Source organism: Alligator mississippiensis, chromosome 16 (genome assembly GCF_030867095.1).
Source record: "Alligator mississippiensis isolate rAllMis1 chromosome 16, rAllMis1, whole genome shotgun sequence".
NCBI classification, from domain to species: Eukaryota; Metazoa; Chordata; order Crocodylia; family Alligatoridae; genus Alligator; species Alligator mississippiensis.
In genome coordinates, this window is record NC_081839.1 from 8,828,136 (window position 1) to 8,851,322 (window position 23,187).

At 59.2% G+C, this 23,187-nt stretch overlaps 2 protein-coding genes across 3 annotated transcripts; both read right to left on the reverse strand.

The window, feature by feature from the left end:
- Nucleotides 1–6,051: 6,051 nt before the first annotated feature.
- On the reverse strand, nucleotides 6,052–16,204 carry SMIM24 (small integral membrane protein 24). 2 transcript variants are annotated; one of them, XM_019489915.2, is made up of 4 exons: nucleotides 15,512–16,204; nucleotides 8,964–9,099; nucleotides 7,668–7,706; nucleotides 6,052–6,435 (listed from the first exon to the last, which is right to left on the reverse strand). In XM_019489915.2, the coding sequence occupies exons 1-4, from the start codon at nucleotides 15,522–15,524 to the stop codon at nucleotides 6,342–6,344; spliced, it is 282 nt and encodes a 93-aa protein (XP_019345460.1). In that variant the 5' UTR covers nucleotides 15,525–16,204; the 3' UTR covers nucleotides 6,052–6,341. The 2 variants fall into 2 exon arrangements, with proteins under 2 accessions (XP_019345460.1, XP_014455294.1); XM_014599808.3 differs by lacking the exon at nucleotides 15,512–16,204 and adding an exon at nucleotides 13,309–13,471.
- A 2,764-nt stretch (nucleotides 16,205–18,968) lies between these two features.
- SMIM44 (small integral membrane protein 44) lies at nucleotides 18,969–20,593 on the reverse strand. The gene is made up of 2 exons (XM_059719921.1): nucleotides 20,308–20,593; nucleotides 18,969–19,204 (listed from the first exon to the last, which is right to left on the reverse strand). The coding sequence occupies exons 1-2, from the start codon at nucleotides 20,591–20,593 to the stop codon at nucleotides 18,969–18,971; spliced, it is 522 nt and encodes a 173-aa protein (XP_059575904.1).
- Nucleotides 20,594–23,187: the final 2,594 nt, after the last annotated feature.

Genomic DNA, 23,187 nt, shown 5'->3' on the forward strand with positions numbered 1-23,187 from the left:
CTGGACTGGAGGGCACACATGCCTTCTAACACAGGGAGTCCCTCACCTGGTGTTGGGCACTGAGATCGTAGAGCTGGCTTAGTTCTTCTCAAAGGGCTTCTGCCTCGTGGCCTCTCTCCCACCACACCAGGGGCAGGAGGTCTCTGCCCCCAGGCCTGGCAGGGGACCTTGGGGATCGCATTCACCTGTCCCCCATGTGGGCACCTAGCCCCCTCTCTGCCCCGCACAGCACCCTCTGTGGAAGAGCACCCACGTGCCCCATGAACCAGCCCAGGGGCTGCCCAGGGCTGGGGCACATCACCAAGGCCGTGCTCCCAGCCCAGCGTGCAGCAGGGTCACAACAGCAGGCTGCAGTGGCTGAGGGCAGGAGGCACAGGGGGAGGGGCAGCCTGAGCCCCCTTGCGCTGTCCGTCTGCCCAGCTGGATTAGGGATCGGCGGCTCAGCGGGATTACGGGCACTGACATGAAATACCCCAGCAGCCAGATGCCTGCACCCTCCAGAGTGACCCACTTTGGCAGGCGACTGGCACTGCCAGGCTCAGGGCCTCTGCCACTGCACAGGGAAGGGACCAACATCGGGTGTGGGGGCAGGATCCTGGCTCAAAGGGAAATTGGGCCCCCAGACTTCAGGAAGGGATGTACCCAGCCCCGACCCCACCTGCCCTTGTGGCTGTGTCTGGGCCCATGTTGTGCTGCCACGGGCACAGCCAGCAAGTGCCCTGCCGTGGGTCCCTCATGACACTGTCACTCAGGGTCCCACTGCCCCCAGACCCCTGGCAGGAGGAGCTGGGGCAGGTAGCGAGGATGCCTAGGGACTCTGGTCTCTGCTCTCCATGGGCTGGAAAAGACCAAAAGCGCTGGCGCCAAACACACATCAGTGTGAACACCATCCAGGCCTGCCAGTGCCCCTCATTCCTGACCTGCAGCCCTTGGGCATCTCATGCCTGAGCACCATTCACACAAACCGAGCTGATCTGCAACTTCCCACCCCCCCTGCTACTCAGATGCTGGTGCCCTCCATCCCAACCCCAGCTGTTGTGGGGGACCATCAGCCTCCCTGGGCCCTTGAGCAAGAGAAAGCCCTGGGAACTAGACCTGCCCTACCTAGGTACCACCCAGGGCCAGGGAGCAGCAGCTGCCCCCCGCATCGTCACAGAGACCCCTCTGCCTTGGCTGAGCAGGGCCCCGATGCTCTCACTGGCGCAGCTCCCACTGATCAGACACCTTCCTGGAGGCCTAGGCCAGGTCTGGACCCTGGGCTCAGATCCAACAGCCGGCTGGCCCCTGTGGCCTCCGTTCACGTGGGTGAGGTGGCCGGTCAGGGCTCAGATGGGCAGAAGCGGAGTGGCTTTTCCTGGCTGAGGCTGCTACTCTGCTAGAGGCTGCGGTGCCAGTGAGGGGACGTGTTTGGGTGACTCATTCCCCCTTGGCACAAGGATTAAGCTGAGTCCCTTGATGCCCCCGCAAGCCCACTTAGTATTACCTTTATGCAGGTTCCCCATGAAGGTGACCCAAACAAAAGGTCCTGAGCCGCTGCCTAGGCACCAGCCCCTGGTCTGGCCCAGCCCCTCCAGAGTGCTTGGTGCTTGGTGGTTACCGCTGGAGGCCTCTGTGATGCTCCTGGCCAAGCCTACCTGTCTCTGGGGCGTGCAGCAGGGGAGGCAGAGCTGGGAGCAGCTGGCCCACAGGAGACCTGGGGCAACCGATGGACTTGCGCTCCCTGCTGTTTTGGACTTCAAGGCAACCCCTGGCACCGCTCCCTGGGCACCGAACTAGACACAGTGCGGCTGGCACACGACTGCCCAGGTTGCACATAAGGCATGGTGCCAGCTGCCCACCCTGCAGGGCCCGGTCCCGTGGGGTTCTTAGAGCTCGGACACGCGCCTGGGCCTCACGCCAAAGGTTTGAACTGGGCTCTCCCTTCCAGGCCTATGCATTACCCCTGAGCTAAGCACAAACACCCACCCAGGGGCCTAAGCCTGACTCTGACACCAGCTGCTGGGTCTGCCCCACCAGGCTGGGAGTCGGTCTCTCTCCTGGCTCAGTGACTCTACCTGCTTAAACAAACTGGGATAGAGAGGGGAGAGGTCTTTGCAAGAATAGTCACCCCCAGGAGACAGCTGAATGCTGCAACTGCTGAGTAAAAGGAGGTGGTGCTCCCTGCAAGAACTGGCCCATGCTGCCTGGTCTCTGAGCCTCAAGCCTCCCTGCAGCCCAGAGCAAGTGCCCGAGACCCAGAGACAGGAGGGTGTCAGCTTCCCTGTCCCTAGCGCTGCCCTGGGCTCCTCTTGTGCTGGCTTCTGTGGATCGGGTGGTGAAGCACCAGACATGCCCAGGCAGAGGCAGGGAGCCCGCGCTCCCCCAGGGCTGCGTCCCTGCTTCTGCCTCCTGCCAGATGGCATCTGTGGGTCGGGTCCCGGGTCACTTGTCTGATCCGCTCAAGGGGCAGAACTGAGTCCCGGGACATGCAGGGCCAGGCTACGCTGGGCAGACCTGGGATAGCAGCACAACGGAGGGTGCTTGGAGCACAATGGCAGCGCTGGAAAGGCACCACATACAGCAAATCCACTTTGGCCCGTCGGGTGTGCATTTCAGCTGGAAGTCACTGGCTGGAGCTGCTCAGACTTCTCCAGGAGCCCCTGTCGCAGCAGCCTCAAGCCTCACCATCCTGTCACCCTCCTGGGGGCAGAGCAGTGTTATCAGCCGCTTTACGGCTGGGGAAACTGAGGCAGGGAGATTAACCCAAGGCCACACAAGGCCTCCAAGGCAGAACTACAGCCCCAAGCCTCAGCGACCCCAGCCAGCCCTGGCGTTGCAGACTGGAGCACACTTTGCCCATCAGCAGGGAGGGTACAAAGGCACCACAGAACAGCTGGCATCGAAGTCCTGGGATCCTTCACTACACACTTCCCTCCATCATCCCTGCTGAGCCCAACCAGGCCTTTCTTCCATCTCAGCTTGTTTTCAAGTTAGCTCAGCCAAGGCCCAGAGCTGGCGCCTTGCTCTAGCCAGGGCTCTGCAGCCCTGCGATGAATAGAAAAGCTCCCTTTCATTTTAATTTAATACCACGGAGGCTTTTAGAGGCCTTCTGGCTGCGGGCTGAGATGCTGCCAGCTACGTGAGGGAACAGGGGAGCTGGAGTCTCCATTATTATTATTTTATTATACGAGCAATAGGCCAAGTGGTTAGAGCCAGGGCACAGGGCGCCTGGGTTCTTCCCCATGGCTGGGATGACCAGCCCTGGGGCTTACAGCTGGAGCAAGACTATTAGCTTCTAGCCTGGGCTAGTGGCTCCAGCACGATGCCTGGGTTTTCTGCCCAGGGTTGCTACTGACTTGTGACGGGGAGCAAAACCATGGGGTGGGAGGGGAGGCTCTACCTGGGGGAAGGAGGGGTCCCGGCTGGGCTGGGATGCTGCTGCTGCCCCCAACCCAAGCTGAGCCTGAAGCCTGGTTTGCACTTGATTTGGCTCACACCAAAGGAAGGGGCCTGGTGCCTCCTGGTGGGCAGCACGGTGCCCTGCACAGCTGGAGAGGGCAAGGCAGGGCACGCTCAGCCAGGTCTGGAGCCCTGCGCTCCCCAGTCCAGCCCCCTTCCCAGAGCCCAGGATTTCAGTGCTGGGCACTGCCAGGCATGTCACTTCCCCACAAATGGGGAGCTCCCCTCACCAGCCCCCTACCTAGCCATGGGCTCCACAGGCAGCCATAACCCACCCCTTGGAGGGCAGTAGCCAGCAACTTTTTCAAGCCATAGGATGGATTGACCCAGCTCTGGTCCAACATGGGCCAAGCAGCTTCCACAGCATGCCAGAAGCAGGGGGCTTCATCTGTACCCACACCAGGCTAGGCAGCTGGAAGCTGTGCCCATGCCATCACTGCTTTCCCCAGCCCCTGACTCAGCTTGCAGCAGGTGGGAAACTGAGCCAGGGCCTCTGCTAGAAAGCCGGGGTAGGAGAGGGGAGCAGGAATGGAGAAGCAGGGGCAGCCTGGACGCCGCAGCTGGGGGAGGCTTGGGGGTAGCGTGTCAAGGACGCAGCTGGAAGTTGCCCAGCCCTGGCATGCATGAGCACAGGAAAAGGCCTGGGCTTCATGGGCTACATCCAGTGGTTTTGCAGGTCATATTTGGCCCACAGGCTGCTGCTGCCCCCTGCACTAGGTGTCAGGGTGGGGGGGGGGGGGAAGGGAGGGTTATGGTAAAACAAGGGATGCACACCTACCCATCCAGTACTACCTGGGTGGGGGGGCAGAGGGAAGGACCAGCAACAGGGGCTGCATGGAGCAAGCACAGCCACTGCGGGAGCTGCCGACAGCTTCACACCAGCCTCCCCTGTTGCTCTCAGACACCTCTGAGCCCAATGGCCTGGAGTGACCCATCAGCACTAGCCCAGGGCTGGGACCCCAGGCCGGCCAGAGCAGCTGTCACCTCTCCTGGGTGTTTTTGCTCCTCTCCGGTCACAGCTGAAAGGGGGTGCTCAGCTCCCGTGATCCCAGTGCACAGGCAGACACAGAACCAGGGCACCCTGTGGAGCTGCAGCCCAGGGCCTGGTGTGCTGGCAGCCTGGGCACACCTGGAGGCAGGACCTGCAGGCCCCTCTCAGTGGCCCCTGTTTGGCATTAAGTGCTTTAGGCTGGCTGGGTGCTCTGGGGTCTCCCCATGGTGCTGTGAGCCCAGGGGCACCTCCACCTGCAAGCAGGAGCCCCATGTGGTGACAGCGCAGGAGCTCTGCGCACTGCCAGCCCAGTGCTCCAGCAACTGCAGAGCTCCAGCCAGGCCACTGGGCTCTGGTGCCAGGGCTGCAGGTGAGACAGCAGGGTGGAAGCCCTGGCATGGTAGCACCTGGTCAATCCAAGGGGCAGTTTAAGCCATTCCAAGCAAAGGGCTCAGGCTCTCTGCAGAGCCAGGCAGCACTGCTGCACTCACACCTTCAGGGCTGTGACCCCCTCTGCTCCCTACAGACCCCAGCTGACAGCGCTGCGGTGCTTGCACTCAGGTCCCCGAGATCGGATGCTGGTCTCTGTGCCCATGAGGGAAGAAGCTTTTATTCATCGTTCCTGCCAAGGCAGATTGGACACCAGAGCCCAAGTCTGCAGCAGCAGCTGAGGAAGACCCAAGGTCTGACTACTAGGCCCAGTGAGGCTCTATTGCTCCGGGTCCCCACCCTCCCATCCCTGCTCTGCCTGGTTTTCCCCAAGGCAGGGGGGAGTTGCAGGGTCTCGCCTGTAGGTGGCACCCATCAGCCGTGTTCCCTAAAGCGCCTCTGCCCAGCTGGGCAGGAAGGGGCAGCCTCCTGGGCCCTTCAAGGGCAGGGGCTGCGGGGACTGGAGCACCTGTGTCCTGCCTTCCCAACAGCAGTTGCAGGCCCTGGAGCTGCGGTCTCAGCCTGTAGCAGCGCCAAGCCCAGCTGGCTCCTGCAGAGGCTGCAGGGGCTGGCCCTGACCAGTCCCCGCTCTGCAGAGCTCCTGCACCCCTGCTCTGTAGGTGGGGGTCAGTGCTAGGGCTGTCCTGGGGAGAGCTGGACCCCCGAAAGCAGCCTCCCCAGGGCTGTTGTAGCCCCTCTGTGTGCAGCAGGAGCTGGGCAGGTGACACTGGGGTGGCGCACAGTGCTAGATGCCACAGTGATCCTTGGTTCTGCCCCTCCTCAGGCCTGCACCCAGAGCCCGTTCCAGGTGGGCATGGAAATCCAGGCCAGGTCCTTCCCTGCTGTAACCCCAGGGACAAGGGGGACCCTCTACCTGCCTGCTCAAAGCACAGGGATCCCCTGCTGCTGGCCACAGTAAAGTTTGGACTGGATTTCTGCTCTCACCGGACTGGGTCCCAGGTGAGCACAGCACCCGTGCGTTGCAGGGGAGCAGAAGTGCAGGCTGAGCTGACCCGCCAGTCCTGGCCAGGGGTTTGGGGCATGTGCTGGGCACCCCAGGGGTCATGTTTGGCTGTGTTTTGTCCCAGGGGGGTTGCCTCTGGGAACTCTCATGACCTGGTTGTTAGGTTAAGTCCCGGCCCACCAAGGAGCTACAAGCCGCACGCAGTGATTCGAGGGAGGCCACTACGACATGAACTCTTAGGATATAATAAACAACACCAGGCACAGCAGTGCAAGTCACAGGTTAATGCCTGGGGGGGCACTGAACAGAGAGCACCAGCGTGGAGCAAGACAGGATCCAGCAGCCTAGAGCAGCCCGTGGCACTGTTGTAGCTGGGGGCAGTGGTGGGTACAAGTGGGGTCTGACGTGGGCAAGAGACTCCTTGAGCTGAGCTAAGCAGCCAAGAGCTGACTGGTTTGTCTCAAAGCAGGTGTGTCTAGGGCAGATCGGTGCAGCAGGCTCCAGCAGGGCAGCGCACCCTCACAGAGGGGTGGTTTTGTTTGCCTTCGCCCCTTCCTCCTGCTCCTCCGGCTGCTCCTGCAGCGCGTGGTTCTCATAGCCGTTGGGGGTGAGCCTGCCAGGACCGGGAAGAGACAGAGAGGACACAGCATCACCGGGCAGCTCTGTGCAGGGACGGGGATGCCTCCTTGGCTGTGTCTATTCAGGCCCTGGCTTCATAAGGGGCATTTTTGAAACATGCTCATTAATATATTCATTAACACTTTTTCTATCTGGCTGGACCCTAGTGGAGACACACCAAAGGGTCTCCTGGTGAGCTGGTTGCCCTGGCTGCCTCTGGAGCTCCCCTTGACCGGCTCTGTAAGAGCTCATCTGCAGTGGTGCTTTCCCGTGTGTTACTCCACGTGTGTCACGGATGCCCCATGTTCCCTGTGGATGCAGCTGCCAGGCGTGAGCTGCGGAGGGCAGGTGCAGCCCCTCACTCGGCAGCTGTGCAGGGGCTGCTACACAGGGTCCTGGCCTTGGGGGCCTCCTGTCATAGGAAGATGTGTGTGACCCGCTGCTGAGAAAGCTGGTGGTGCAAACCCATCTTTTAGGGCTCCAGCCAACCCAGCGGGGCTCTTGGAGGACAGCTGAGTCTCATGGGTCTCTAAGCAGGCATTACAAGCCTAGGTGCTGCCCTGTGGTTGTATCTGAGTATTTGTGGTCTCTTCATGCACTGAGAAGGCTAGGGTGCTCCCTGGGATGGGGAAGAGCAGAGATCTGCAGCCCTTTTAGGGGCTGGGGGCCTGTGCGGGTGCTAGTGCTGCTGGCTGCCATGAAGTGCTTTGATGTGGATGGCAGAAAAGCTCTAGGTGGGAGCTGGGTGCTCTTCTCTCTCCCACCACCCCCCTTGGCGCTCTTCTCACCATGGTGTGGCTGGGACATGGGCCCAGTGGCTTACAGGAAGGCCATAGGCAAGGGAACAGCACCCAGCTTTGCCGCTTGCCATGGCCTCTCCAGGGCTCGTGCTGGGCATGTGCACCCCTCCTGCACTGCAACGTGGACTCCACGACGCAGTGATCCAGCCTATAGGGAACCTGCCTATCTTCTGTTGTTGGGGAAATCGAGGCACAGAAAAATCCAGGACCTGTCCAAAGCCATGCAACAGAACCGTAAGCATGGTCCCAGGCTCCTGGGCTGCCCCCTTGGCCAAGCTGATGGGAACAGCCAGGGAGCCAGTAGCTGCTCAGCTCTGCCCTCACCACAGCCGAAGGGCACAATGGAGCTGGAGGGATCCCAGCGCGCTGGGCACTGCCCTCAGAGCAGCCCCATGGGAGGGCCGCAGCCATACAGGGGAGGCATTACCTGGTATCAGTCTGTTGTCCCTGGGTATCCTCCTCATCCCTGGGAGAAAAGTAGGGAAGCACAGAGTCAGCAAAGCCCTGCAGGGCTGTACACCCCAGCCACAGGCTCTGGCTCAGGCACTAAATAGGCAGTACCCCTGACCCTGCAGAGCCTGGGAACAGCTCCAACAGAGACCTCCTGGAGGCTAACAAGCAGAGCCCTCTGGAGAACCTGCGCGCCCGGGCTCCTCTCCTTGCTACCATCACCCAGAAGCAGGGGCAGATCCACAAGGGATGCTGCTTGGGCATGGCTACATCCCCATTTCTCACCACGCGGCAGGAGCAGCAGCCGGGGACTTTTATATGGACCCAAAGCAGATAAAATATTCCCCTCCATGCTCAGAGACACGTCCCCTCTCCTCCTTTCCTCAGTCCTCCCTGGGCCTTCTCTGTCAGCCCAGGGCAAAGATGTAGGGAGGGGGAACGTGCCCATCACTGCCACTGTACCAGGCTGAGCCTGCCCCCGTGCAGCCCAGCTGGAGCCAGGCAAAAGTGACTCCAGAGCTCCGCTGGCTCTGGGGACGGCAGTGACAGCAGCAGGTGGAGGGGGACAGGTCTCTGGGTAGCGAGCAAATTTCTACCCGCTTTGGGGAGTTAATAAAGCCCCTGCCCACTGCTCCTGCAGCATGGTCTGCCTGTCCTGGTTGAGCGGGGAGGAGGGGAAGGTGGGGAGGGGGTGCAGCCACCCCAGAGCACCAGTCACTGCCTCCCCACCCCGCACCCCTTCTCTCCGGCTTTGCAAAATCCTGTGTCCGCTTGCGCTGAGGAGGTCAGAGGCTAAAGCCAGGTCTCTTTTGGGGCCCAGGATAGTGCATTCATACAAGGGCATAGCCGTTTTCTGGAGCTGCCTGTTCCTGCACTGCCCACCCTGGCGCAGAGGTGTCACTGCTTCAGACACTGCCTAAGCCCCCAATGCTCACACCACCCGTCTCCCCTTCAGCCAGGCAGGAACCGAAGCTATCCTCCCCTGCCAGCCCTCGGAGGGGAACCCAGGAGTCCTGATTCCCATTTCCAGCCTGAGCCGTATGCGAGGCATTTTTGTCTCCCCATAAAAACTCTGCAAGCTCAGAGCACAGTCAGCAGGGCCCTGCCTGCACCAGCTCTGCAGTGCAAGTCACTGTGAAAGCAATGGCAAAGAGAAGGCAAGTGGGGGACAGGGAAAGGAGCAGCACAAGAAGGTGCTCAGGACCAAGCAGGATGGGGCCACAGTAAAGGGGTCAATCCCTTTGGCAGCCCAGGGGGGCAGGCAAGAGCCCACCTGTGCTTCTTGTAGCACAAGACTCTGTTGATGATCATCAGCAGGAAGACGATGAAGAGGAAGACCACGACAGCCGTCAGGCCCACCAACCAGGGCTGCAGCTGATGGGAGCCTGATGCAGTGCTCTTCACAGCCCCTGCCAAGCCAAAAGAAGAGGGGTCACTTCAGGAGAGGGCCCAATCCTCTCACAGGTATAGGGCCTGCTGGCACTGAGGTGCTCCCTAGCCAGCCCCAGCATCGGGGCAGCCAGCCTCCAGTTCCACCCACAAGCCTGAGCCCAGCCCTGGAGGGACCAGCCTTCCCCAAGACTGCTACTTGTCCAGGTTCCCTCCAGCATCCCTGGGCTCCATGTGCTCCTGCAGGCCTGGCAGGTCCATCCCCAACACAGTCAGGTCCCTAAAGGCACTGGCAGAGTGCAGCAGGGAGGCCACCAGGCTGGTGCTGGGCTTGGGTGACTCCACAAAGCTCCCTGGGCAGGGACAGGGCAGTTCAGACCCTTGTGGGGTGAGCACAGCCCCCACCCCAAGCTCTCTGGCTGCAGGGAGGGGACACACACTGCCCGCTGGATGGCCCAGCCGGCCTCCCCCTCCATCCAGGGGTAGGTGATGGGCAAGGGCTTTCCCTGGGAGAAGGGAGTCACCCCAGAGACAAGGAGACCCTGATCTGACTTTCCCTGGAAGGGGTGCCTGTCACTAAAGGGAGAGAGGCTGGTCAGGGTACAAGGGGGCTGGGGGGGTGCTGGACCCACCCAGCTGGTCTCAGAGGAGCAGGCTGAAAGCCTCTTGCAGTGGTGCAGGGCATTTGGGCTGGGCTGGGCTGGGCTCCTGGGGCCCTAGGTAGATGGCTTAGACTCTGTGGGGGAAGGGGTACTGCCTGGCACAGCCCCGAGAGGGGGTCAATCCCTGCCTTCATCCCTGGCACTGTTCAGTGGTGCCAGTCCCCAGGGTTAACTCCTGCCTCCCCAAGCAGAGGGGGTGATGCCTAGTTAGAAGCACATGATGCAGGACAAGGGACCCCTTTGCCCCCTGAAAGCAACAGTTCAAACAGGACTTGAGGCTTGCAGATAGGGTCCCTGGGCCAGGTCTTGGTCCCTGGGCCTCCCCCCAGCAGCTGAAGCTACTGGGGCCCTGTAGGTCAGGACTTCAGCCAAGCCTTTCCTGGGGCTAGGACACAGCAAAGGGGGCCAGGAGGGGCTGCAGTCAGACTCTCAGCTGTCCCTGTGCCCCCAGCACTGGGAAGGGAGCTCTGCTGAGCAGCATGGCATGGTCCCTAAGGACAGGCAGACATGGCCAACCAAGAGCCCAGGGCTGGAGGGCTTGGTGGTGCCTGGGAGTCACCCTTGGACATCTCTCCTTCCAGAAAAGACAGAATTTTTTTTCCAGCCTCAAAAACCTATTGAGACTCCTACAGCGTTCACCACCAGCCTTGACTTGATCCTCCCCTCTCAGAAGGGAGGAGATGGTCCCCACCCCAAGGACTCAGGGTTCAGGACCAAACCTAGCAGGACAACTTCTGGCTCCACTGTCTGACTAGGACCAGCCTAGATTCACTGCCAAGAGCCCCTGGTTCCTGCCAGCCTCAGCAATGGCAGACTGGGGCAGTACTGGACATTGGTTCCCTGGTGATTCTTTATCCATCGAGGGAAATGTTTCCAGCCTTGGCAGCCACAGGACATAGCAAACCCTTCCAAAGGTGCATGGAGCTGTGCTCCAAGACACACCAGCAGGGGATTGTCATTAGCTGTACAAATAGCGATGCCCATTGTAAAGGCATGGGTGTTCTTCGGCACTGCAGGCTCATAGGTCTCGGCTGCCCCTGCAAGGGAAGGGCACATAAACCAACACAGACCTACCAGCCTGAACCTGGCCAAGGTATTGTGTGTCTGCACCAACAGCCCTATGGTTACAGCACTCAGCACCCCCATGGTTGAGACCGTCCCCTCCCTGACTTAAAGCAAGGACTTCCACCCAGGTCTCACACAGCCCAGGAAAACTCTCCTCTTGTTGCAGCTCTTCCATGTTGCATAAAGACTCAACCATGTAGGATAGCTTCACCAGGAGAGGTTGTACCCCTCACCCCTACAACCACTCCTGCCAGAACGGCCTGGTGGTTAGGACGTGATGCTGGGATGTGAGGCTGGTGTTCAGATCACCCACCCAACCAGCATGGACTGAAAATCAAACCTTTCCATGTGCCACGCTGGCGGACTAAGGGGCCATCCCATGGCAGCAGAGACGATTCAGGGTTTCATGGCCAGTATCAGGCAGTGACTGATTGTTCAGGTCACTGCCAAGGCCCAAAACCATCATCCAGAACTGCTCTGAGTCCATCCTCAAGGAGAATTCTTCTAAGCAAGTCTCATCAAGATGAAAAGGCTTTGTGTGGGATGGCATGAACCAGCTTTTTAGGACGTGGGGGAAGTTTGAAATGAGATGTTTCAAACTGAGAAATTGTTTCCAGTCCCTAAATAAGAAAACAGGAAGTTCTGCTTTTCCCGTTCTTTCTCTTACTTGCACAGTTTGGCTAAACGGAGACAGATCTGCCCAACGGCTGGTCATCATCACCAAAGCTGCACTTTTCACCAAAAGTTTTCCTCCAAACTTGCTCCCCAGCTTTAGTCCCGACAAAGCCTGACAAAGTGCCAGGACTGTGCAGGATACCAGAGGCCCTTCCCACCCTGGTGGTACCCCTCTATGCCCTGCAATGGGGGCTCTTAAGCCTTAGCTTCAGGGAGAGTTGGGACACTGCTGAGTCCCCAGCATCTGCCATGGCAAAGACCCTGCCACAAGCTGACCCTGATCCCACCCACCTGTTCAAGGTGCACACTGATGATGGTGACCAGGACAGGCAGGCGGGGGTGATGGTAAGCATTGCCCAGGGACTGAAGGAGCAAGACAGAATGATAAACACCACAGCTGCTCCCAGCTACAGCTCTTGGCCCTGAGCTGGGCCCTTGCCAGCAGTAGAGGAGCTACCTGGCCAGATGCCACCTCTCAGTGTTCACAGGCAACAATGCCCAGCAGATGACAAGGTTCCTGTGGTGCCAGGGGCCAGTGCTGGGCATAAAAGCCAGCTTACAGCTCTGGAATTCTGATCTGGCCAGGATGGGGTGGCTGCGGATACACGGCAAGCTGAACAAATGAGATCCAAAGCCAACTCAGTCTGTGGGGTAGGGGCTGCTGTCCCTCACCATGCAGCAAGGAGCCCTTGAGGAGGACGGAGACCTCTGTCATTCCAGAAGCATTAGCCACCATCCCACACCACACTGTATGCTCTCCCTCAACCAGGGGGGACTCTGCCCCATGACACCACCTGGCTGCTTGGGCAATGGGGCCATCTATACGATTAGGAGGCAAGTTGGTGCACTAGGACAGGGACCCAGAATGCATGGCAGGTCACCCAGATTGTATGGTCCCAACCACAGCCCAGATGATGCTCCAAGCCTGCCTTGAACAATGCTCTAGGCTACACTGGCACCAACAGGACTGAGATGAACAGCCACAGGAGTCCTATGGAGTGGGACTGCCCCAAACTGTACAACAGTAGTGCCATGAATGTCGCATCTGCCCTGTAGAAGAAACCCAAGGAACAGGAGCAGGAGCCAGCTTATGTTACTTCTGTCCAACCCTGTGGCTGCCCCACCAATGTACTCATTGATGAAGACATGGCCTTTAAGTCAGAGATCTACAAGGAGCCGTGTTCTCTGTACAGCAGCCACAAGTTAAGGACAACCGCCTGTACCCACCAGGTAGTGGCTACTGCAAACAACCCAGCCAGATGCCACCAACAGAGCTCTGCACCCTACCAAGGAACAGGGTGAAACCTGGACTCCTGGACCTTGGCATGGCCCAATCTGCTTCCATTGTGATTTGGTGCAAAACCAGATATTTCGCAGTTTCCTGTGAATCAGAACTGCTGGGACGCTTGGCTTGGGCCATGGAGATTTTGGTTGGATTTCCCAAATCTCGTTCCAGAAGCTGTGTGGGTGCATGTTGGTTTGTGGGTCCCCCGAGCAGAACTAGGGAGTGGGGCAGAGGGCACTGGGGGTGCTGGTCTTGCTGGGGACCAGGAGGGTCTCCTCCAGGTTCCCCCAACAGCCTGCAGGCTTGCCCTGCACAGCTAGCCAGATCACTGTGAGCCCACTCCATCCCCAGGGGAACTTCCCAAGGGGCTGGAGCTGGTCAGGACCCAGGTGTGGTATGGGCTGGCACCTGAGACCCCCTAAACCAACCCTGGGGCCCCCCAACCCAACACTCCTCTTTTCCCTGCGCTCCTTCCACCTTCTCTCTTGCCCCCCCCTGCCACTCCCCCAGGTCTCAGGCAGGGAGTGGAGCACAGCCCCTACCGTCCTGGGCTTGCGAAGAGGAGATGAGGAGCAACAGCAGGAGAGCAGCTTGCAGCAGGGCCATGGTGCCTGGCTCGCTGAGCACCTGCCGGGGGTCTGGCACTGCCTCTGTGCAGCAGCAGGAGGACAGGGCTGCTCGCTCACTCGACACTGAACCTGAACTCAAAGGGCAGCGCTCCTTCCCGATAAGCTGCCCCCGCCCTGCACTGAAGGTTTCCCAGGGACAGCCCACCAGCCAGCTTGTCTTGCTCAGGGGAGCCAATGCCAACACTGGTCTTAAAGGCACCAGGGCACGAGGCAATTGCATGTTCTCTGCCAGCACCACGGGTTGTTATGACTTCAGCGTGGCACAACACAGCACCCACTATGTGAGCAAAAGATCGTGGTCATCCATGAAGGGTGCTCAGCTGTGAGCTAACACTCCCAAGGATTTTCTGGGGCCTGTGTGTGTCACAGTCTGGCAGCCTCAGCAGAGATTCCCCCTCCGGTCCGTGGCAGCCAGGACACTGCTTGCACACTGGGCTGAGCCATGGGATGGGCCATACAGTGCCAGGAAGTCGCTGGTCCTCCAAGCTCGAGGCCTCTGGGGCAGTGCCCACAGGCAACCCAACCAACACCCTTGCAGCCAGCAGCATCCCAGTCTGCCTGCCCTCCTGGTTCTCTCCCCACCCCATCTACCTGCAGGGAGGCTAGGGGCAAGGAGAGCCACCAGCACCGCAGGAGTGGGTGCACTGGGGGGTGGATGCAGGATGGGCCTTGGTTACAACTCTGCCTCTGGGCACCTCTGGGCACCTCCCTGCAACCCCTCCCCATGGGTGCAATGTCATGCCCCCCCATTCTGGACACAGCAGCACTGGGCTATACCCCCATTGGCCCACAGGCAGGAGGAGGAAGCTGCCTGTCCAGCAAACCTGCAGGGGAGACAGGTCATTCCTGCCTCCTGCCCAGCTGGAGATGCTTCCAGTTGGGCTTTCCCCGAGGAACAAGGTGAAGGAGTCCAGGGACTCCAGCCATGGGGCTGTGCCGCAGCCTCCCCCCATGCAGTGGCCTGGGGCAGCGCTGGGCAAGCAGGAGACAAGGCCTCTGCCCACAGTGTTCCTGTGTCCAAGGCACCACCATTTCGCCAGACTGAGCTGAGCTCCCCCGAGTTGGTGCCAGCCTAGGTCAGGCATGGCCTTCTCCACCCTGGCCCAACAAACTGGTGCCTGTCCAGTCCTGGCCCTTAGTTCAAGCTGCAGCAGCAGCCCCTGCCTGTAGCTCTGCAGGCTCCTGGTAGAGCCCCTGTACTGGCAGCCAGCCGGGGTGGCTGTGGGCACCAGGCTTGCTCCTGGCCAGGAGCTGCTGTTCTGTGGGCCTGGCTGCTGTCCTGGTAGCAGGAGCCTGGGGCCACTTCATACTGGGAGAGTTTGTGCCAACCACAAACTGCTAACCATTAATGCCATTATCTGCAAGACCTTGGCCGATCAGTCCCAGCAGCAAGACTGAAGATCTGTCTCAGCAGGGGATATAGGATGCCCTGCACCTACACTGGCAGCCAGAGACTGCACCCCCCAACTGCAGAGACTTCCCCATGGGTGATGTTAGCTGGTGCCTGTGGGTTAGGATTTCACAGCACCCTGGATGCCACATGGCTAGGATCTCACAGGGCAGAAGCTGAGCGTCCCGCATGCCTTGGCTGTCACAGGAGCCCAGAGAGGCACGTCATGCTATTTTGCAAGGCCACCTGAGGCTCAGTGTAGTAATGTGCTGCATCAAGCAGACTGGGAGCTGGTGGCAGGATCAGGAACCCAGAGTCCCTGTCCCCAGCTCTAACCACTACACAAGCTACCTGCCCAAAACAAGAGTCCTGGCTCCCAGCCCCTCTAACCCACTGGACCCCAGACTTCTGGAGCTGGACAGGCCTGGTGCCCAGCTCTCACTGCTTTAACCCACCAGACCCTACTCCTCCCACTGCAGAATATGGTTTGGGACCAGCGAGAGAAAGTTAGCCATGTTAGTCTGAAGTCAGGCAGAAGGCACAGGAGAGTTGCACTTTTTAGACTAATTCAGGCGCATTCGCTTTCATAAGCATCCGCTCACTTCCGCGGGGAGCAAGTGTTGTAACAGAAAGAGAGAGTTAAACACAAAGTGCAGGGAGAGGGATGAAGGAGAGGGCAGTGCTGAGAGGCAAAGGTGGACTGAAGAAGACAAGAAGGCAATATACCTGTAGGGGCCATAAAAGTTGATCCAGGTAATGTGATAAAAATCCAGAGTCTGCATTTAGACTGCACGTCACACACACACCAGCCTGCAGAGGATTTCTTGCTGTGCTGTTTTGCATTCACATTGGGTTTTAAAGTTTCCTTGTCAAAGAACAGCTACCCTGAGGTCGGTGCTGGACGGTCCAGGGAGATTACAGCGCACGGCCACGGGCTTGCATGTCTTTCTGCAACTGATGTCAGCTCAGTATCTGTGCTTTCTCTTGCATAAGGACTGCCCAGCTGTCCAGTGTACAACAGAAGCACTGCAAGCAGGTGATGGCTTATATGACATTGGTAGAGGTCATGTTTGGTCCAGTGATGATGTCATGCTGATAAAGGGGCACAGCTGGCATCTGGGTCTATTGCAAGGCTGGTGCCTCAGTGAGAACAGGAGTGAGGTGGTCTGTGGCTGCAGAGACACTGTTTGAGGTTCGGGGCTGCCTATACGACCAGACAGGCTCGTCTCCCGTGGCTATCTTGAGATGGTCATCATTTTATAGGAAGGGCTGGAGGTCCTTAACGATGGGACTGCTGGTAGGGTGCAGGAGAGGCTGGTCAAAGTCGGGACAGGTTCTGAGCGACGATGAGCTGAGCAAGTAGGCCAGCTCCCTGCCTAGCCCACACTCCCCTTCTCCTGGCACGTGGGCTCAGCAGGCAGCCTGTCCCCTGGGCCCGAGAGCGGAGCCTGGCATGCGCGTGGGAAAACCAGAGCCCTCTCCCCTGCGGAAAGTGTCTGGCACCATTCATGCCAGCTCTGCTCCCCTCAGCAACCAGCTCGCTGGAATTTGGACTTTAGAGCAGTGGTTCAGGGCCTGAAGATGCCATGGAAACAGCCCCAGGGTGCCACTGGGAACAAACAACCACTGACTTGCAAGCACAAGGCTCACAGGAGGTGATAACCCCGGGACCGCCATGGCCCCGAGAGGCCCCTTTGAGCCCTGCAATGCAGACACACCCTGGGCAGTATCGGGGGACCCACATTGCAGGGGGCGGTGGAAAAAGAGGCTGCAGGAGCCCAGCCGGCCCCAGCCAGGGGAGATCTGGCTCCAGCCTTTCCCTCTCTGATGCCCAAAAATAGTTCCTGGGGGGGCAGTAGAAGGAGGGTGCGTGGCCAGGCTGCCAGCATCTCCAGGGCTTTGCGACAGCCTTGTGCTGCCCCTCAAATGGGGGAAGTGCCTGAGGTCACAGGATCAAAGGAAAGACATAGGGGCAAGAGAAGCACAGGCATGAAAAGCCCCTTGTTAGTGGGTACCAGCAGCAAACGCACCTGCAGGTAGCCCCAGACAGACAGCCCTTGGCAACCCTGTCACGTGTGCGTGTGCCTGAGCCCTTTGTAGGTGCAAGCGGGCACATGCAATTGTAGGCAGGGCGTGTGTGGGCAGGACTGGGCATGTGTGGGTGGGGTGGTGCCTGCTCCAGTCCACCTGCCTTGCCCCTGCATAGCAACAGCAGTGCTTTCCGCCCGTCTGCCTGGCACACCATGCCACTGACTTGGGTAGGGAGAGGGGGGCAGCATACAAGTTCTCTCAGAGTGCCATTTTCCCTAAGGCCTGCTCTGAAGGCAGACGTGAGCATTTACCATCACATGGCATGGCGGGAGTGGCACAGGGGAGTGCACAGCAAAGCTGTGCACAGCAAAGCTCATGTGCATTTGTCTGAGAGCATGCCCGTATGTGGTCAGGAACCTCAGCCTCCTTATCTTGGACCCGCACTCACCCTCAGCTTCCTCAGCATAAAAATCACGGGGCTGTGCTGCAGCTGGAGTCAGGTTTATTTTGGGCCCATCATCCCCCAGGGAGTATTACAGTGAGTGGGATGGAAGGACGGACCCAGCCCATGGAAGACAACAGCTCCTGAGCCACAACTGCCCCTTCAGCATCCAAAACTGGCCCTAAGAAGCCCCTCAAGGCCCAGCCCCTCCTGACTGCTCAGGGAGAGCCAAGGCTGGATTTGCTGGTACTTCCTGCTCCGATGCAAAAGCAAAGGGGCCTGGCACTCGGGGTCTGGTTCAGATGACTCCAAAATCAAGCCTTTGCAATGCTCACAAGACTCCCAGGGTAGTGGAAGTGCAATGGGACACCTGCCTGCTGGGGCCAGGCTTCCCCAGGGTGGGGAGGGACCACACAGTCACGCCAACAGCCCTTATCACACAGCAGAACCAGACCCCAACCTGCACCTGGCTGCAGGGCCCCCTGCCACCTCACCCAAGCCCCCCCTGCTCCCCAGCACTGCCAGAGCCGGGCAGCAAATGTCTCCCATCCAAGGGGCTGCAGGAGGGAGCTGGAGCAGGACAAGCCTCGGCAGAGGGGAAGGGGGTAGACTCCTTTGCAGTGGAGCCCAGTGCAGTGCCCTGTCTGTGGTCACGGCTGACTTTGGGGCAGGGGGTAAAAGGCCCCAGGGGCCTGCGCTTGGTCAAAGAAATGTCCTCCCCACCATGGCCCCTCACCGCCAGCTGGGAACAGGCTGAGGGATTCCAAGTTTCTTAAAAAAAAATATCTAGGGGTGGTAGTAGGGGGCAGAGCACACAGTTAGTTTCTGCTGGGTCAACACACAGGAAGGAGCCAGGAAAAGCCTCCAAAAACCACTTCAGCTTCTTCCAGCCCTGCGCAGAGGCCTGCCGTGGGACCAAGCATGCCCACCACGCTCCCTCCTGCACTGCACAGGGGCAAGGAGCTGGCAGCAGGGCTGTTTGCAGCGCAGCCTTGACCCAGGCTTTGGGCCCCAGCTGGAAGGGAACCGGACAGTGCCAGGCCTGCGGGGAGGAGTCTGTATCCACCAAAAGGGCTGGAGATGGAGCTCCTATTCCCCTGTGAGGCTTGGGAGGGCAGCTACCCCTAGCAGAGACCCCTCAGCCCCCCAAGAGACTCCCTGGGGAATGGGACAGGAACATCCAACCTCCCTCCCCAGCTCCCCTTCAGGCTGGTCGCTGTTGGGAGATGAGGCAGAGCTTCAAGGAAAGGCTTGGGGCAAGGACAAGTCAGTGTCCAGCAGGGTTTGAGGCCTGGGTCCTATCACACCGAGGGCACAATCCTTCTCTCAGGTGGAGCGATGCAGGCAGTGGGTGCCTGTCTACAGGCCAGGTCTGGCTCCATCCAGCAGTACCGCAGAGCTCAGCAGGAGGGGTCACTGCAGGGCTATTGGCACAGGCAGGAGCTGGCCCCTTGGATGACAGCCCCAGCCCTCCCTACAGGGAAGGAGGAGGAAGAGACTACCTGGATGCTCAGGTCCAACAGCCCTAAAGCTCTGGGTGGGCCTAGAGCTGCAGACATCCTCCCTCTACCAGGCTGAGTCCAAGCTGCAGAGCCAAAGAGCACAGACCCAGGGCAGGCGGCTGAAACCTGGAGCTGGAGCGTGCCGGTGCCTGCAGTGACAGGCCTCCCCTGCTCCTTCTCAATCTGCCGCCCCAGCACCAGCCCATGTCTAGAAGAACCTCTTCTTGTGAGAGTCCGCGAAGGAGATGGACCCGCGGGGGGCTGCGGTGGGCTGCACCGGGGTGTCTTCCATGCCAGGCAGCAGGCCAGCGATCTTGCCAATTTGGTTGTCATCCACCACCACAGCGATCTCATCTGGCCACGCTTCATCTTCCGAGACTGCATCTACCAGATTCAGCTCGTGGACCCTTTTCTCCTCCTCTGCCTTGGGCCCAAATGCCCAGTCTGAAATATAGGGGAAAGGAGTGGATGAGAAGGGCGCAGGAGCTTCCCCTGCCCTGTGCCGGGGTGGATGTAAGCAGGGGCCTCTGCTTGGCTTGGAAACAGCCTGCAGCCTTGCAGGGCCACTGGCAGCTGGGCCCAGGACAGGTGCAAGGTCTATGGCAGGCCAAGAATCTGGTCAATGCAGGAGGGATCTCTACCTCCATACCCAGAGCCTGTGCAGAGGATTTTTTGCAGCTGGATGTGCCATCTTCCAGCTGAGAAAGAGGAATGAGGCACCAAGCCATGCTATTTTTAAAAGCTCAAGGGACCCATCCTACCAGCGGGGTGGTTATTCAGGAGCTGCTATCCAAACCCACCTGAAAACCACAGCAAATGTTGTTTCCTCAGCCAGCCACAGCCTTCCTCCCAGGTCCTGACCTACCCCATCACCGAGTGTTACTGTGTGCTGTTGCCTTCCACACCAGAACTGGCTGCATTTCAGTGGCATAATTAAGTGTTGACAAGAGCTCCAGGCACCAACTTAGAGGTGGCATCAAAATGGCAGTCCTGGGAGAGCTCCACTGAGAATTTTTTGACCAAACACGTTTTCATTAGAAAGCAACAATGCCCCAAACCCTAAATATTGTAGGAACAGCCCAGTTTAGGGAAAAACTTGACTTGGGAAAAGCTCCCCAGGTCCGAGGCTGGAATTTCTGTTCCAGACAGAGACTCCCTCCCTTGACCCCTGGCACACACCCAGAGGCACAGTCCAGGGATCCAGTTGCTCACCTGGATGTGGGAGATGAACAGGAATCCTGGCCCACTCTGCTCTCCACCCCCAGCCCTATAAGACTCTGTGAAATGTCTCGGGCTTGTCCTGGTGCAAACTCAGAAAAATGGGGAAAGCTCAGAAGTTTTCCTGGGACTGGCAAACCACTCCCCAAGCAGTTCCAGGCCAGTCCTGTCCTCCGAGACCCCAAATCACTGCATGGAGGCGCTGCCTGCTGGTCCATGTCTGTTCTTGACCCTGAGCCACCCCCTCCACCAGGACCCATGTGCTGCGCACAAAATCCCTAGCCATATCCCCAGAGCCACCTGCAGTGCAGTCTCCCAAGGACACTCACCAGCAAAGTCATGCACTAGGTCCTTGATGAGGTGGCCCACAATGGCGTATGCGACAACCACCACGATCGCCGCAGCCATCAGCAGGTACACGACGTAGCGGGGCAGGCGGATGGTGTCCAGGGCAGGGGGCCGGTATTCCACGTACAGCACCCCATCCTCCTCCTCCTCTTGGGCATACTGCAGCAGGCGTCGTGAGCCCAGCACACCATCGGCTGTGCTATTGCTGGGGTGCAGGCTCCTGCTGCCAGCCACAAAGGCATCTACCAGCAGGGCAGAATGAGCCATTCCTGACCCCTGCCTGGCTTGGTTTGGCTTCCTCTTCTTGTCTTCGCAGCCCTCTGAGATGGCCCCCGCTTTTTGCTGTTGCCAACAGCACCAATGGGCCCCTACACCCTAGGCCCTGCTGGCCGGAGGAACAGCCCAGCCCAGTAACCAGCCAGCAGCTCCACACAAGGTCCCAGCAGGTGAGTCCAGGAGACCTGGCCAGGGTGAGAACAAACGTCCCCACAGCTGGAGAGATGTGGGGAGCGGGGGATTGAGTAGCACAGTGGTAGTGGCAGATTGAGGGGGACAGCGCCCTGCTAGTTCAGTGGCGACTCCTCAGGCTGTCCGGTGCATGGGGGTCCCCCTCTGCCTGCCCCCAGCACCCCAGCGTCAGCTCAGCACACCCCACGCAGACAGGAGCAAAGCCGGAGCCAGGCAAAGTTCCCTTGGTGATCGAGGTCTGCCGTGCCGCGCACAGCAAGGAGAGAAATTCATCTGGATGCCGGCAGCTCACTCGGGGGCTCTTCCAAGTGTTCCTCCACACACAGGCACGCAGGAGAGGGGCAGCCTCCAGCCATACGCCAGGGCAGGCCAAAGGCTGAGCAAGGGGGCAGCCTGTGCCCCTGCCCTGACTGCACCAGGAGGGAGCAGGGTGCTGCCCTCCAGCCACCCTCCAGCAGGCAGCACTTAGCAATAAAAAGACAATAATGCAGCTGCCAGGATGAGATTAACCCAAGCTAATCCACCACTGGATCCCAGCCAGCCCGTGGGGGGAGTTGGCCGCCCCCAGCCTTCACACTTTGCCTCTGCTGCAATGAGAGAGGAAGGGCAGGATCAAGCCAGGATCCCAACCTGTCTCGAGCACAACTGAATCCTGGGGTGCCAGCTCCCTTGCAGATTGGTGCCCACAGGAGTAGCCCACCAGGGCACAGAGCAGCAGGCACTGCCAAGCTCTCTGACAGCAGGTATGTCTGCCCAGCTCCCTCCACCCAAGCTGCAGAGACCTGGCAGGGGACCCATTGCTGCTGTTACTTTGTGGGCATACCTGGCTCACTGCAACAAACCCCTGGGCACTGGAGAAAATCCCAAATTGGGGAATTGGGGTGGGGCAAGAAAAGGAAGCTTTCCCTGACTGCTTCCCCAAGCTAGTCTAAATCTGTCACCAGGGCCCTGAATCTCTGGAGCAGATGGTGTGAAATCCAGCCAGGGACGCACTCGGACCCAAGGCAAGAGGATTGCCATCTATTTTTGACACAGGGCTGACGGAGAGTGAGGGCAGGGGTGGGGGACAGGACAAGGGACTCCACGAGGGCAGGGCAGGGCAGGGCAGGGCAGGGCAGGGCAGAGCAGCTCTGGGACAGTCACACCTGCAAGGAACAAAGGCTTGTGCACACAGAAGAGCAGAGTGCAGGGTCAGAGCTGAGCTGGCTTCTTGCTGGTGCCAAGGAACGTGCTTCCCTGTTGGTGTGGGAGAGACACCCTCTGTTCTTCCTGCCATCCCTACTGCCCCCATTTCCCTGCTCCTAGATTGAAACAGAGTATTAAATAAGCAAAGAAAAAGGGAAAAAAAGCCAAGATGGTCCTGACTGGGGAGGGGAGATGTGATCTGCAGTCTTCTGGCAAGTGCGCAGTCATCTCATTCGACTGTAGATCTCATGCGAATTATGCAGCTGAAATTGGCTGGAGCAGGGGCTTTGCTCGCCACCCTCCGCGTGGGAAGAACAAGTGGGGGTGGATTTCATGAAGGCCTCTCCTGTCTGGCCCTGGCTGCCCCTCTTTGGCCGACACAACCCGTTTACCAGCACACGGCAACGCTGCCCAGCCAACATTCCCAGGGGAGTCCAGGCTGCTATGAATCGCCCAAACTGGAGAAGACAGCCAGCCAGGGGTGTAAGCCTTACAGCTCACCTGAAATGACACCAGCGCTAGGTGTTTGCAAAGCAGCATTTGCCAAGAGCCAGTGTGTAGGCTGTCAGCTAAGTCCTAAGCACAGCAGGGACTTTGCAGCTCAGGGGTTGCACCAGCTTCTCTTCCAGTGCTTCGTACCTCCACATTTGGACTTCATGCCACAGTGGAAGTCAAGGGAGCTGTGCTCCTGTCTGGCTGTGTGAACAAGGGTGAATCACTTCCCCAGCTGTAAGGATTTTGAGAACAGGGGAGACCCAGGCTAAGTCTTAGGGTCGCTCATGTGCCAGGCAACTGCCCTAAGCCCCAGCACTATAGCGTTAGGCTCTGCCAGGCAGCCCTTCCCCCAGAGAGCACGCTGCAGATTGCACCAGACTTGCTTCCCATTTCATTCCATCAGGTAACAAAAAAGCAAATTTTGAAGTCCTGACAGGGTCTGTGAATGGGGACTGCTGCAGCCAACTCCCCTGTCCCCCCAGCACAGAACATGGGAGGCAGCAAGGCCGAGGACCAGATTTGCACATCTGAGTTGTCTTGGCCCTGCGGCTGTCACAGAGCTCCTGCATGCCACCCACCTGCATGCCAGCCCCGAAGGATGACAAGCACTGGAGACCTGCACCTCCCTTCCCTGCAAGGAGGGGGGACACCAGAGCTGGGCACAGAACATAGTGGCTGCTCCCAGGAGAGTGGCTGGAGAAGTATCAGCAGGT